The sequence below is a fragment of the Gopherus flavomarginatus genome, chromosome 8, assembly GCF_025201925.1.
Source record: "Gopherus flavomarginatus isolate rGopFla2 chromosome 8, rGopFla2.mat.asm, whole genome shotgun sequence".
Taxonomy (NCBI): domain Eukaryota; kingdom Metazoa; phylum Chordata; order Testudines; family Testudinidae; genus Gopherus; species Gopherus flavomarginatus.
Genome location: NC_066624.1, coordinates 63,245,238 through 63,260,924, shown reverse-complemented (window position 1 = coordinate 63,260,924; position 15,687 = coordinate 63,245,238). Strand labels below are relative to the sequence as shown.

The window sequence follows — 15,687 nt, the reverse complement described above, 5'->3', positions numbered from 1 at the left end:
ACTCTGGGCGAGGGGGTGCTCAGGGGCTGGCAGGCAGCGCGGGCTGGGGCCTGCGGGGGATTATTCGACGTGGCGCTCAGAAGGTATCGAGCCCAGGGGGCGGGAGATGGCCGGGTGTGGGGTTGTGCTGAGGGGCGGTTGGGACTCAGTGCGGGACCTGAGGCGGGGCAGCGGCGCTATCGGAGCTCGTGGGTGCGGTGGAAGGTTGGGGGCGGGACCCGAGACGGGGAGAGACTCCGGGGGCGCGGTTGGGGGGGCGGAGCTCGAGGCGGGGCCAGTTGGGGGAGTGGCCGGGGCGGCTCCCTCCAGACCCGGTCGGGCCTCGCGGACTCTGTTGCCCCGCAGGGGGCGGGTCTCGAGTGCCGCCGCGCGCGCTCCCGCGAGCAAATAGCCGGTCTCGGGGCGCGGCTGCGGAAGGTCGCGGGGCGGACGAGGTGGCTGCGAGCCCTGCGATGGCTCCGGGCAGCGGGCTCCTTCTCTGCGCCCCCCTGACGCTACTGCTGCTGGCAATGGCCCCGGACAGCGCCTCCCCGGCTGCTGCGTCCGAGGGAGGTAAGAGACCTCTGCCCGCCCGGCCTGCCCAACCAGCCCTCGGGTGTCTGCCCCTCGCCACAGCCTGCCCCCCAATGCCCCGCACCTCCCCCCTACGCCACAGCCTGCCCCACACAGCCCACGGGTGTCTGCCCCCCAATGCCCCGCACCTCCCCCCTGCGCCACAGCCTGTCCCACACAGCCCATGGGTGTCTGCCCCCCAATGCCCCGCACCTCCCCCCTGCGCCACAGCCTGCCCCTCACAGCCCATGGGTGTCTTCCCCCCAATGCCCTGCACCTCCCCCCTGCGCCACAGCCTGCCCCACACAGCCCACGGGTGTCTGCCCCCCAATGCCCCGCACCTCCCCCCTGCGCCACAGCCTGCCCCACACAGCCCACGGGTGTCTGCCCCCCAATGCCCCGCACCTCCCCCCTGCGCCACAGCCTGCCCCACACAGCCCACGGGTGTCTGCCCCCCAATGCCCCGCACCTCCCCCCTGCGCCACAGCCTGCCCCACACAGCCCACGGGTGTCTGCCCCCCAATGCCCCGCACCTCCCCCCTGCGCCACAGCCTGCCCCGCACAGCCCGCGGGTGTCTGCCCCCCAATGCCCCGCACCTCCCCCCTACGCCACAGCCTGCCCCTCACAGCCCACGAGTGTCTGCCCCCCAATGCCCCGCACCTCCCCCCTACGCCACAGCCTGCCCCTCACAGCCCACGGGTGTCTGCCCCCCAATGCCCCGCACCTCCCCCCCTGCGCCACAGCCTGCCCCTCACAGCCCACGGGTGTCTGCCCCCCAATGCCCCGCACCTCCCCCCCCTGCGCCACAGCCTGCCCCTCACAGCCCACGGGTGTCTGCCCCCCAATGCCCCGCACCTCCCCCCTGCGCCACAGCCTGCCCCTCACAGCCCACGGGTGTCTGCCCCCCATGTCCCACCCTGCCCCCCCGTCTCCCGCCCTGCACCTCCCCCCTACGCCACAGCCTGCCCCGCACAGCCCGCGGGTGTCTGCCCCCCAATGCCCCGCACCTCCCCCCCCTGCGCCACAGCCTGCCCCTCACAGCCCACGGGTGTCTGCCCCTCAATGCCCCGCACCTCCCCCCTACGCCACAGCCTGCCCCTCACAGCCCACGAGTGTCTGCCCCCCATGCCCCACCCTGCCCCTCCGTCTCCCGCCCCGCACCTCCCTCCCCACGCCACAGTCTGCCCCACACAGCCCACGGGTGTCTGCGCCCTCATGCCACCCCCGGTGTCGTGCACCGCCCCTCCCTCCCCACGCCACAGCCTGCCCCTCACAGCCCACAGGTGTCTGCCCCGCACCCCCCCACACGCCACAGTCTGCCCCACACAGCCCACGGGTGTCTGCCCCCTCATGTCACCCCCAGTGTCCTGCCCTGCCCCTCCCTCCCCGCGCCACAGCCTGCCCTGCCCCTCCCTCCCCGCGCCACAGCCTGCCCTACACATCCCTCAGTGTCCCTGCCCCCACCCCCGTCTCACACTTCCTCCCCGGTGCCTATGCCCTCCCTCCTGCCCTGCGACTGCTGTTGTTGACAACTCGCGTTAGGCTCTAGCGGAGAGAAGGCAATTGGTAGATTCCGGTGGAGTTGCGAGTCTAGGTTTTACTGCTACTTGCTTACTTGTTTGAACACAGCAACTTGACTAGTGTCTGGTCTTCGTTAAGTTTTTCCCTACTGCCAGCTAACACAGAGGAAGAACGCCCCCCTTTCTCACCGTGAAGACAAGACCTTGCAATAGTTTGTCTCGGCATTTAGTCTTCCAAACACAATGGGCCATGTTGCAGCTGTGCTTTATCAAAGATTGGAGTGTGCTAATCACGGAAGTCATTAAAACGTGGTTAGGCAGCATGTAATCTTAAAACTAGAACTGTGTCAGCTGAGGTCTGTCTTGGAAGTAGATCTCCATTGTGGTAGTGGCTTTAACAGCTATCTCAACTTCTGGAAGATGTGCATTAAATTTGAATGTTGCTGTGGTGAATCACAAATAACTGAAGAAAGTTAGTAGCTCTATACATAGACTATATTTTCTGATAGTACTTGCCTTGTTTGTAGCCCCTCTTGTAAGACTCACTGAATTGATTTAGCAGTCTTTCTGGTGAAATAGGTTTCATTTTGTGATATTTACTTGTGACTATAAAACTAACATTAAAGACTTAGCTTTTTTTATATATTTAAAGACTTAGTAATGCTACAACAAAACTTCTGTTCTTTCTACTTATTGCGGTAGAAGACTTTTGAATCTGTTAGTTTACAATTTTAAGCTTCATTAATTGTCTTGGCTCTTGTCTTTTTTCCTGCTCTGCTAAGAAGAGTTTGTAGAACACCAATTTAAAAATCGCACCTTTTGTGTGAAAACTTGTTTATTTGCTAGTGTTATAAGTAACACCTAACAAGACTGAAGAGAGAGATTAGAGAAGATAGTGCTCTGAAACTGACCCAACATAGTATTTCTCCTATGTTTTAAGTCTTTCAGCACTGGAAACAGGATCATAGAACCACAGAAAATACCATGGCAACTGAAGGGGGTGCCTGAAACTATTTCTAACTCCTGACTTAAAATTGGCTAGATTTTAAGTTGGTGGTGTGGTGTCCCTCTAATTAAAAATATACTACTTACCCATATTCCTCTTTGAAAAGGAGAAAGCTACATAGTTCTTTGAACTGCAATCAATTCATGGTATAGGCAGTTTGTGTTTGTCTACTGTACTGATAGTCTAAGTTACAGAACATATTGAAGTTCTCCTGTAGTTTCGTTATGAATTTTCCTGGAGGGATGTCAGTTACTGAATTATGTGACTTGGTGGGTAAGCGAACAAATAAAGCAAGGACAGTGTATTGCTATGTCTTTTATTAGTTTTGATAACTTTAGTTTTTAACTTTTCACTGTATTGATAAGATTGTATCTCTGAAACTATGAAGTAATAGCTGACTGCTATAAAGGGGGCTCCTGCTTCAGGCTTTGAGAGGTGGCATGTTCATGTGTGGAAGGTCCAGAGAAGTCTGAACAGGCTACCTGATTTCTCTGCCAGAGTGTGGTACTACAAATGCATAGAATGCATCTCTTAAACATGATGGATGGTGAGAAATATTTGAGGTTCATGCATTGTTTTTCACTTGATGTAACTGCCTTCATCCCAAGGCAGTGTTTCCACCCTCTTCCTCCTAGTTAACAGATTTCAAAATCTTAGGGTGGAGGTTTTGGGTCTTGTGATCAGATTTTCACAAACTGTAAAAGGTTTCCAAAAAGCTATGTATTCCTTGGACATACTTTACAATTACAGACCAACAAGGCAGCTTCCTCACACCAGACAAGAGGAGAAGCTTGTGAGAAGATGAGTTTTGAAGTGTGCCCTGATGTCATGTGACTTTTAACTAAAGTGAGGAATGAATTTAAAGATTTACAGCCCATCACAGAAAACACCCTGACACTGCCCAATAGTTCCCTCTTTTCTTGAGAGGACTCCAACTTGAGTGCTTTGACTGCAGCTGCCATAACATGACACAAGGAGAAAGGTATCTCACATAGGAAGGTTGCAAGCCATTTAAGATTCTTGGTCAAAACTGTTAGGATATAGATATTCAGACCTGTCTGCAAAGGCCTGTCCTTTAAGAATTTAGGTGTATTCTTATCACTTAGCTAGTTACAGAGGTATAAAAGAGAGAATCAAAATCACTGTGTGTGTAATGGCCTTCTCTTACTGTGACAGGCTAAGGCCTTCAGCTAAGATGTAGTTGGGCAGCCATAAGCTGGGAAGTGTATGGTCACATCCTCACATTCCAAACTAGTCACATTGAAATAAGGTGCTATTGGGCTATTAGGAATACAATCCTGTCCTGATACTCCTATCACCTCCAGAGGAAGGGTAGAGCCTAGAAGATGTAAAAGGAAACTTAGTTTGATAGCATCCTGTCTGGCAAGAATTCACCTATCAATAGACACAGCTGGAAAACCCTTATGTCTGTATAGATGTAGTTGTGAAATCTTCACTTCTTCTGTATTGTTTTGTATGTTTATTTGCATGGTCTCTGTCTGGTTCTGTAATTGTTTCTGTCTGCTGTATAATTAATTTTGTTCAGTGTAAACCAGTGAAGGTGGTGGAATATAATTGGCTAAATAACAATGTTACAATATGTTAGGATTGGTTATTTAAATTTCAGTAAAATAATTGGTTAAAGAATAGCTAAGTAAAACTCTATCAGGAAGTAAGGGGGTGAGGGGGAAATGGGAACAGGGACTGGGGATGGGGGAATTAAAATCATGTCTTGCTAAAGGGGAAAATGGGAACGGGAACAGGGACACAGAAGAGGCTCTGTGGTGTCAGAGCTGGGAAGGGGGACACTAAGGAAGGAAACTGGAATCATGCTTGCTGGAAATTCACCCCAATAAACATCAAATTGTTTGCACCTTTGGACTTCAGGTATTGTTGCTCTCTGCTCATGTGAGAAGGACCAGGAAAGTGAGAGGGTGAAGGAATAAGCCCCCTAACAAAAACCACCCCCTTCAATTCACTCAAGGCAACGTGCAGCCAGTGCAGGTCATGAAGCACTGATGTCATGTGTTGAGCATGAGAAACTTCTTCAATAAGCAAGCTGCCACCTTTGCTGCAAGTTTCTGTTTGTGAGTAGATTTAAAGTGCATCCCCCCCACGCATTTCAGAAGTTTAATCCTTAGGTTATAAAAGCATAGGCCATGGCAGAAAGATTGAATCGAAAAGAAAGTTACAACTTCTTGGCTAGTGCCTGGCTATAACCACCTCCACCCCTCATTGCACCTGTTCAGGTGACTGCTGCTGTATGATCATCAAAGAGTAAGTGGGAATCTAGCAATACTATCAAATGCCTAGCTTCTAAGGCCAGAAGGGATCACTGTGATCCACCGATCTGACCTCCTGCATAGCATAGGTCATAGGACTTCCCTAAAGAAAATCTTGTTTGAACTAAAGCATGTCTTTAGATTAAAAATATGTGTGTGTGTGTGTGTATGTATGTATATATATGTAAGCAGAGTCAGGATGAGCGCTACCCTGACATCTGGTGATGAATTGTAGGGAGTGTGGAAAGAATTTCAAAGTGTGGGGAAAGATTTGCATTGGCATCCACTCCCACTTAGCATAAGCTCACAGCAGACTGGGATGGTTATTTTAACAGCTCTGGGATCCCCAATTTCTTTGTTATTGGGGCAGGAGGAAAAAAAAGTTTCACACCCTGATTGTGTGAATGGGGAGCTGTGGGACTCCTTTCTGACAGAGATGACCCAACCTCAGTTGGGTGGTACTTGCTAAACATGGGACATGAGTTCCAAAACCCCATGAAGGGAGAGAGGTTGGGGACTGGTGTGTGTACCTGATGGTATGGGCCCCTTTTGAGGGCCTGGAACACCAATTGCACATCTTCATCTCTCCACTGTTAAAGAGTAGAGCTAATTTTGATTCCATTAGGAATCCATCTAGAGACTGCTGAGCTGAATTCATGTTGAGCCAATGGTGCACCAACACCAGGGCTCCCCTACTAAAAGCTGAAATCACTGAAGGGGCTGAGCTGAGCTGAGATCACTGAGTACTGTGTTAACCTGTGGGGGAGTCTGAAGACCTACTGTTAAGCGGCTGGCAGAGTGGAGCAGTTTGCAGTGTGTTGGAGCAGCCCATGGAACAGTGAGCAGAGTGAAGTGGTTTGCAGGGACAACTGGAGGAGTGGCACAGCTGGTGTGGTGGAGCGGGTCTTGGTGAAGGCTGCAGCAGAACTTCATGGAGAGGTGGAGCAGTTGGCCCTGGCCCATGTAAGGTGCCCCTTAAAACCCTGTGTGGACTTCCGCCCCCCCTTTCTACTCAGGCTGGCGGGGGGTAAAACTCTGCAGATAAACTCTTGAATTCTGGGGTGGCACTGACCAGAGACTTTTGGATTGTTGGACTTTGGGGTAATTGGACTTAAGACCCTAAAGGGGAAAGGACAAATGTACTTGGAGGTGGGTTTTGTTTATGGTTTGTGTTGTTATCCTGTTTGTGGTGTTTCTCCAATGGGATGCCACATTGTTCCCTTCCTTTATTAAAAGGATTTTGCTACACTCAGATTCCGTGCTTGCAAGAGGGGAAGTATTGCCTCCTAGAGGCACCCAGGAGGGTGTGGTATGTAAGTGTCCCGGGTCACTGGGTGGGGGCTCGAGCCAGTTATGCATGGTGTTATTAAAACGGAACGCCTGGTTACTGAACCCGGCCCTTGTTGCTGCCAACTCAGAGGGGCAGAAGAGTTGTTTTTTATATATATATATATATATATATATATATATATATATATATATATAATCTTGATTTAAAAATCTCCATTGATGGAGAATCCACCACATCCTTCAGTAAATTGTTCCAATGGTTATTTACCCTCTGTCACAAACAGATGGTTAAGGGTTAATGTCTCTTACCTGTAAAGGGTTAAGAAGCTCAGTAAACCTGGCTGACACCTTAACAGAGGACCAATAGGGGGACAAGATACTTTCAAATCTTGGTGGAAGGAAGTCTTTGTTTGTGCTTTTTGTGGTGGTGGTGGTGTTCGCTCTCGGGACTGAGAGGGACGGGACATCAATCCAGGCTCTCCAGATCTTTCTGAATCAGTCTTTCATGTTTCAAACTTGTAAGTAATTAGCCAGGCGAGGCGTGTTAGTCTTATGTTTGTTTTTCTCAACTTGTAAATGTTTCTTTTTGCTAGAAAGATTTTACCTCTGTTTGCTATAGCTTTGAACCTAAGGCTAGGCGGGGGCCTCTGGTCTATAGGAATCTGATTACCCTGTAAAGCATTTTCCATCTTGATTTTACAGAGATAATTTTTACCTTTTCTTTCTTTAATTAAAAGCTTTCTTTTTAAGAACCTGATTGATTTCTCCTTGTTTTAAGATCCAAGGGGTTTGGATCTGTGTTCACCAGGGAATTGGTAAAGTCCCTCAAGGCAACCCAGGGAGGGGACGAAGTTTTGGGGGAAACAGAGTGCCTCAGACACTGGAATTCTGGGTGGTGGCAGTGTTACTAGATCTAAGCTAGTAATTTAAGTTTAGAAGTGTCCATGCAGGTCCCCACATTTGTATCCATAAGTTCAGAATGGGGAAAGAAACCTTGACATGGTGAGCAGCAGTTCGGGATTTTTTAGGAACCAAAAGCCAGTAGGATTTTTTTTCTCTCCTTTCTAGCTGCTTGGAAAGCAGTCTGAGGGCAGAGGTGTTAAGTTTTTAACAAGGGTCTTTGTTAAGAGGAGGCTTCAAGCTGTGAGCAAGCAGCCAGAAAAGGGAATTTACAAGCTGAATTGTTTTTTTCTTTCTACCCCTCGGGTATAGCTAGTTAGGAAGTCTCTGTTAACCAGGCAGCCCTGCTGAGTGCATCCCAAGTTTCAGTGAGCTGCAGGGGTGTGTGGCCAGCACAAGAAAGCAGGAAAATGTGTACCAAGGAAGCAGTTAAACAAGAACTGGCTAGGCTGGACGCAGAAGAGAAAGCCAAAGAGGCTGACCACAGGAGAGCTATGGAGATGAAACAAAAAGAGATGGAGATGAAAAGGAAAGAGAGAGAGAGCATGAACTGGACTTAGCAAAGGCTAGGCCGGATGTACCAGCCAACCCTAACAGCCCTTCTCCAGGTACTGTTTCCCATCCCAGAAAATTCCCCACCTACAAGGCAGGTGATGAGGCCTTCTTAAAAAATTTTGAAAGGGCCTGCCTTGGGTACAACATCTCTGCAGACCAGTACATGATAGAACTGAGGCCACAGCTCAGTGGACCCTTAGCAGAGGTGGCAGCTGAAATGCCTAAGGAATACATGAATGATTATGATCTTTTTTTCAAACCAAGGCCAGAATCAGAATGGGGCTAACACCTGAGCATGCCCACCGGCGGTTCAGAGCCCTAAGGTGGAAACCAGATGTGTCACTTACCCGACACGCCTACCACATTGGGAAGAATTGGGATGCCTGGATATCAGGAGCAAATGCTAAATCTCGGGAAGAGCTGTCCTTCCTAATGCAAATGGAGCAGTTCTTCTTCGAGTGATTGCTCACATCCATTCCAGTTAGGTGTGCGCGCCGCGCGTGCACGTTCGTCGGAAACTTTTTACCCTAGCAACTCCAGTGGGCCGGCAGGTCGCCCCCTGGAGTGGCGCCGCCATGGCGCCCAATATATATCCCTGCCGGCCCACCCGCTCCTCAGTTCCTTCTTACCGCCGTGTCGGTCGTTGGAACTGTGGAGCGCGGCATAGCTGTCCTCCACGTCCCTAGCTCTCCTTGTTCTCTATCGTTATCTCTAGCACTATTGTAGTTGTTAATTAGATTGTTAAGTGTGGATAGTAGTAGTTAAGTAGTTTGTAAATAGTTCTTCGCCGGGGGCTTAGCCCTTCCCGGCACCCGGCACCAGGCTCATGCCTGGTTCGCCGGGCTTCAAGCAGTGTGCGGCCTGCAAGAAGCCCATGCCTACCAGCGATCCCCACGACGCGTGCCTGAAGTGCCTGGGGGAATCGCACAGATCCGACAAGTGCCGCATCTGCAAGGCTTTTAAGCCAAGGACAAAGAAGGAGAGGGATCAAAGGCTCCGGACTCTCCTTATGGAGGCGGCACTTGACCCGGCGGCTTCGCAGGCCGTGATCTCGGCGCCGGCACCGGATCGCACCGGCACCGAGAAGACTCCCCGGCACCGACCTTCTCCGGCACCGGGGACAGAGCCTAGGCCGTCGAAGTCTATTACTCCGGCCAGGCAGACCCGACTGGAGCGCCCGGCCACAACATCGGCCGCGGCGCCGCCGGCACCGTCGACTCCGGGCCCGGCGGGTCCGTCGAGTCCGGTGCCGCCAAGCTCCCCCATGACATCTGGGGTTGAGATAGTGGTGCCATCCACACCAGAGACCTTCGCCTCGGCACGGGACCTCATAGCCATGACTGAGCCCACTCAGCTGCCACCCCCGGTACCTCCGGTGCGGGTCGTGTCCAGAGGCAAGCCTATGATGTCGGCACCGTCTCGGGACTCACGTTCTCGATCCAGGTCCCGACGCCACGGTCGCTCCAGATCCCGCCGCCGCTCGCAGTCCCGGCACCGCTCCCCTCAGCGGTACCGGTCGCACTCGCGGCGCCGGTCGACATCAAGACGATCGCGGTCGGTCTCCAGCCGCTGATACCGGCACCGCGATTCCAGGAGCCTATCCAGACATCATTCGCCGCACCGGTCGACCTCCCGGCACCGAGCTGGTGGCAGGTCCCGGTCCCGGTCGACCTCCCGGCACCGAGCTGGTGGCAGGTCCCGGTCCCGGCACCGGAGCGGCGCCCGGTACCGGTCCAGATCCCGGCACCATGACAGAACCCGGTCCTGGTCCCGGCACCGATATGACTCCCGGCACCGGTCCCCGGCACCGAGAAGATCGTCCGTGCCGGCCCGCGCAGACCCTTACCATCCAGGGTCCGCCCCGCCATGGCCCTCTAGACAGCCGTCCGTATCTTCGCTAACGGACAGTGGGTATGCGCTGGGCACCGACCGGCAGGCGGCGCTGTTCAGCGATCCGCCACAGCAGGACCAAGGCCCGCAACAATGGGGATTCTGGACACCCTGGGCATATCATCAGGCCCAGGGCCCCCAACAGCTCCCTGCTAGGCCGGCGACTGCGGAGCGCAGGGCACCTGAAGCCTCGTTGTCTCGCCCCCCTCCCTCCCCGGATGGGGAGGAAGGGTCCAAGCATCAAGACTCCGCTTTGGCTCCTGAGGTAGAGGCGAGGGCCGAAGGAGACCCGCCGTTAGACACTCTCTTGCCGGGGGTCTCCTCATCCTCCTCCCCGGATGAAGCGGTGGCTGGGACCTCCTCCAACAGCCCCCCCCCGCTGGACCTCAGGGCGCACCAGGACCTCCTCAGGCGAGTAGCTCAAAATCTGAGTCTGCAAGCCGAGGAGGTCTCGGAGATAGAGGATCCAATTGTGACCATCCTCTCGGCAGACGCTCCCACCAGAGTCGCCCTGCCGTTCGTACGAACCATCCAGGCCAACGCCAACACCATCTGGCAGTCTCCGGCCTCCATTCCTCCCACTGCGAAGGGCGTCAAGAGGAAGTACATGGCTCCTTCTAAGGGCTACGAGTACCTCCACGTGCACCCGACTCCGTGTTCCCTGGTGGTCCAATCAGTAAACGATAAAGAGCGTCACGGCCAGGAGGCTCCAGCCCCCAAATCCAGGGAGGCCAGGCGGATGGACCTCCTCGGCCGTAAGGTGTACTCGGCTGGGGCGCTGCAGCTCAGGGTCTCCAACTAGCAGGCACTGCTGAGCAGATACGCCTTCAACTCCTGGGTGGCAGCAGATAAATTCAAGGAGCTGCTGCCACAAGATGCTCGCCAAGAGTTTACGGCCATCTTGGAGGAAGGCAAGAAGGTCGCACGCACGTCCTTGCAAGCCTCTTTGGACGCTGCGGACTCGGCTGCCCGTACCCTCGCGTCGGGGGTAACAATGCGTCGCCTCTCCTGGCTGCAGGTTTCTGGCCTTCCGCCGGAGCTCCAGCACACTATACAGGACCTTCCTTTCGAAGGCCAAGGCTTATTCTCGGACAAGACAGACCCCAGACTCAAGAGTCTGAAAGACAACCGAGTTATCATGCGGTCACTCGGGATGCACACACCAGTGACGCAACGCAGACCCTTCCGGCCGCAACAACAACAACAACAGCGCAGGCCGTATTCCCAGTTCCGCCAGCGGCAGGACCTTAACAGGCGCCGCGGCAGGAACGGAAGGCGCAGGCACTCGGGGAACCAAGGGGGGCAGAACCAAGGCTCCTCTAAGCCCCCGCCTGGACCTAAGCCTTCATTTTGAAGGTGCGCCCGAGGGCGCAGTAACAGTTTCCCCAATGGATCCTTCCCCCCCGTTTTCCAACCGCCTTTCGTTTTTCCTCCCAGCGTGGTCCCTAATAACATCAGACCGCTGGGTCTTACGCACGGTGCAGTCGGGATACCGCCTGCAGTTTGTTTCATTTCCTCCTCCCCGCCCCCTTCCTCGTCCCTCTTCAGGGACCCCTCTCACGAGCAATTCCTTCGGCAGGAGGTGCAGACGCTCCTCGGCAAAGGAGCTATAGAGGCGGTGCCGGAGAATGAGAAAGGCAAGGGGTTTTATTCCCGCTACTTCCTGATCCCCAAGGCCAAGGGGGGCCTCAGGCCTATCCTCGACCTGCGAGAGCTCAACAAGTACCTGGTGAAGTTGAAGTTCCGCATGGTATCCTTGGGGACCATTATCCCATCCCTGGATCCGGGAGACTGGTACGCCGCCCTCGACATGCAGGACGCGTATATTCACATTGCCATCTGGCCACGTCACAGACGTTTCCTTCGCTTCGTTGTGGGGTCTCTTCATTATCAATTTGCAGTCCTCCCATTTGGCTTGTCCACGGCCCCGAGGGTGTTTACGAAATGCATGGCAGTTGTGGTGGCGCAGCTTCGGCGCAGTCGTATCCACGTGTTTCCGTATCTGGACGATTGGTTGATTCGGGGCACGTCGGAACAACAAGTCTGCAGCCATGTCCGCGTGATCACCGACATGTTCGCCACTCTGGGCCTCTTGGTAAACACAGACAAGTCCACCCTGGTTCCCACACAAAGGGTGGAATTCATCGGGGCCGTCCTGGACGCCACTGTAGGCAGGGCCTTGCTGCCATTGCAGCGGTTCCAGGCCTTGTCGGCGATCGTGCAACGGCTGCGGTCAGCCCCCTTAACGTCAGTGAGGACATGTCTAACCCTGTTAGGCCACATGGCGGCTTGTACTTTTGTGACCGATTACGCTCGGCTCCGCATGAGGCCTCTCCAGTTGTGGCTCATCAGTCATTACAGGCCGACAAGACAGCCGCTAGATATGTTAATCACAATCCCCCAGAGGGTCTTAGATTCTCTCGGCTGGTGGCTAGACCAGGCAGTGTTATGTGCGGGTCTCCCCTTCCACCCATCTCAGCCCTCGGTGTCCCTAACAACGGATGCCTCAGATCTCGGCTGGGGGGCCCACCTAGGGACCCTGAGGACGCAGGGCCTGTGGTCCCAGGAGGAGGTGGGGCTACACATCAACATGCGGGAGTTGAGAGCGGTCCGTCTTGCTTGTCAAACGTTCTGTCATCAGCTTCAGGGTCGCTGTGTCGCGGTGTTCACCGACAACACGACGACCATGTATTATATCAACAAGCAGGGCGGCACCAGATCCTCCTCCCTGTGCCACGAGGCGATACGACTCTGGGACTTTTGTGTAGCCCACTCCATTCACCTCATGGCTTCCTTCCTCCCCGGAGTACGGAACACGCTGGCGGATCGATTGAGCAGATCCTTCCTGTCACACGAGTGGTCCCTTCGCCCAGACGTCGCCCTCTCCATCTTCCGGAGGTGGGGTTATCCCCGTGTGGACCTCTTCGCGTCCAAGGGAAACAGGAAGTGCCAAGCGTTCTGCTCTTTTCAGGGCAGGGAGCCCGGGTCGATAGCGGATGCCTTCCTCATCCAGTGGTCGACCCACCTGTACTATGCGTTTCCCCCATTCCCTTTGGTCCACAGGGTCCTTCTGAAGGTGCGCAGGGACAGGGCTCACGTGATCATGGTAGCCCCGGCATGGCCCAGACAGCACTGGTACTCCATGCTGCTGGACCTGACCATAGCCGACCCAGTTCCCCTGCCCCTTCATCCGGACCTGATTACCCAGGAGCACGGGACCCTCTGTCACCCGGACCTGCAGTCGCTGCACCTAGCGGCGTGGCTCCTGCGTGGCTGACTGGCTCTGAGCTGCGCTGTTCCACGCCGGTGAGGGAGGTGCTCTTGGGCAGCAGGAAGCCGTCCACAAGAGCGACATATTTGGCCAAATGGAAGCGCTTCTCCTGTTGGTGCGTGGAGAGAAATCTCCGCCCTATTGGAGTTTCGGTAGCCGACATCTTAGACTACATTTGGTCCCTCAAAGGGCAAGGTCTGGCCATATCGTCGTTGCGAGTCCACCTAGCAGCTATCTCCACCTTTCACCCGGGTGCGGATGGTCGCTCTGTTTTTTCTCACCCGACGGTGTCTAGATTCCTTAAGGGGCTGGAACGTTTATACCCTAACGTCCGTCCCCCTGCTCCAACCTGGGATCTTAACCTCGTGTTGTCCCGGCTCATGGGGCCCCCCTTTGAGCCGTTAGCTACTTGCTCCCTGCTTTACCTCTCTTGGAAGACGGCCTTTCTAGTAGCTATCACCTCAGCTAGACGGGTGTCGGAACTCCGGGCTCTTGTGGTAGACCCCCCATATACGGTCTTCCACAAGGACAAGGTGCAGCTGAGACCACACCCTGCTTTTCTCCCCAAGGTGGTCTCAGCCTTCCACGTCAACCAAGAGATATTCCTCCCGGTTTTTTTCCCGAAACCTCACTCCTCAGGCAGGGAGCAGCAGCTCCACTCGCTTGATGTCCATAGGGCTCTCGCGTTCTACGTGGAGAGGACCAAGCCCTTCCGCAAATCCCCCCAGCTTTTCGTGGCAGTAGCGGACCGCATGAAAGGGCTTCCTATCTCACCCAAGAGGACAACCTCTGGGAGAACGTCCTGCATCAGGACCTGCTATGACTTGGCCCATGTCCCTACGGGCCGTGTGACTGCGCATTCTACCAGGGCGCAGGCGTCGTCGCTGGCTTTCCTCACCCGTGTGCCCATCCAGGAAATCTGTCGGGCAGCGACCTGGTCATCGGTCCACACCTTTGCTTCCCACTACGCCCTGGTCCAGCAGTCAAGAGAGGATGCGGCCTTCGGATCTGCAGTGCTCCATGCCGCGACTTCTCGCTCCGACCCCACCGCCTAGGTATGGCTTGGGATTCACCTAACTGGAATGGATGTGAGCAATCACTCGAAGAAGAAAAGACGGTTACTCACCTTTGTAACTGTTGTTCTTCGAGATGTGTTGCTCACATCCATTCCACACCCGCCCTCCTTGCCGGCTACTCCGACAGTGGGGAAGAAGGAACCGAGGAGCGGGTGGGCCGGCAGGGATATATATTGGGCGCCATGGCGGCGCCACTCCAGGGGGCGACCTGCCGGCCCACTGGAGTTGCTAGGGTAAAAAGTTTCCGACGAATGTGCACGCGCGGCGCACACACCTAACTGGAATGGATGTGAGCAACACATCTCGAAGAACAACAGTTACAAAGGTGAGTAACCGTCTTTTCTTAGAGGGTGTTCCAGAGGAAATAGAAAGGTACATCCTAGATGGGAAACCCAAAACTGTAACCGAGGTGGGGGAGATTGGAGCCAGATGGGTGGAAGTGGCAGAAAAGAAAAAAACTACTAGCAAGGGGAGCGAATATCAGAGGGGGCAAACCGAAAATAAACCCTGTCACCGGGGTCAACCCAAGATCCCACGTACAACCCAAGGAAAGCCCCAGACACCCTAATGTCCCACTTCACCAGTCTCCAGCAACCCACCTCGGCCCAGTGACCAGTCAGTGGGCGATGTTTTAAATGTAATGAACTGGGACATATAAAGGCCAACTGCCCCAAGAACCCCAACTGAGTACAGTTCATTACACCACCATCACACCACAGATCCCCAGGCCCAGATGCCTCTCAAATACCCTCAGAGCGAAGGGAAACCTTGAGAGTGGGCGGAAAGGAGGTTATCGTGTGGAGAGACAGCGGGGCACAAGTGTCAGCTATCCACCAATCCTTAATAAACCCCAAATTCATCAACCCAGAGGCCCAAGTGCAAATTCACCCCTTCATGTCAAAATCTGTAAACTTGCCTACAGCTGAATTGCCTGTCCAGTACAAGGGCTGGTCAGGAATGTGGACTTTTGCTGTCTATGACAATTATCCCATCCCCATGCTACTGGGGGAAGACTTGGCCAACCATGTGAAGCTGGCCAAGAGGATGGGAATGGTCACCCGTAGCCAGGCCAAGCAAGCTTCCACACTCATCCCTGTTCCTGAGCCGTCCACCAGGGCCCCATCTGTGTTACCAGAGACCCAGACAGAGGTGGTGGAACCGGATACCCTGCCAATGACTGCAACACTCATAGTGCATCCAGTCCTAGAACCGGAACTGGAAAAGCAACCAGCACCAGAACCGTTGCCAGCACTGATGCCAGCGCTTGCAAACCCGTCTCCAACCCCAGCGCCAGAGGGTACCAGCGGGCCTGGACTGGCAGAAGCAGCAGACAACCCTACCCAA

General features: G+C 54.4%; 1 protein-coding gene across 1 annotated transcript in view; it reads left to right on the top strand.

Annotated features, from left to right (window-relative positions):
* The first annotated feature begins 370 nt into the window (after positions 1 to 370).
* The window catches only part of PTTG1IP (PTTG1 interacting protein), a 43,130-nt gene continuing 27,813 nt past the window's right edge, over positions 371 to 15,687 (top strand). Inside the window, exon 1 of the mRNA XM_050965721.1 lies at positions 371 to 552. Within this exon, the coding sequence (XP_050821678.1) occupies positions 453 to 552 (100 nt within the window). The 5' untranslated portion in view covers positions 371 to 452. The remainder of the gene's footprint in view (positions 553 to 15,687) is intronic.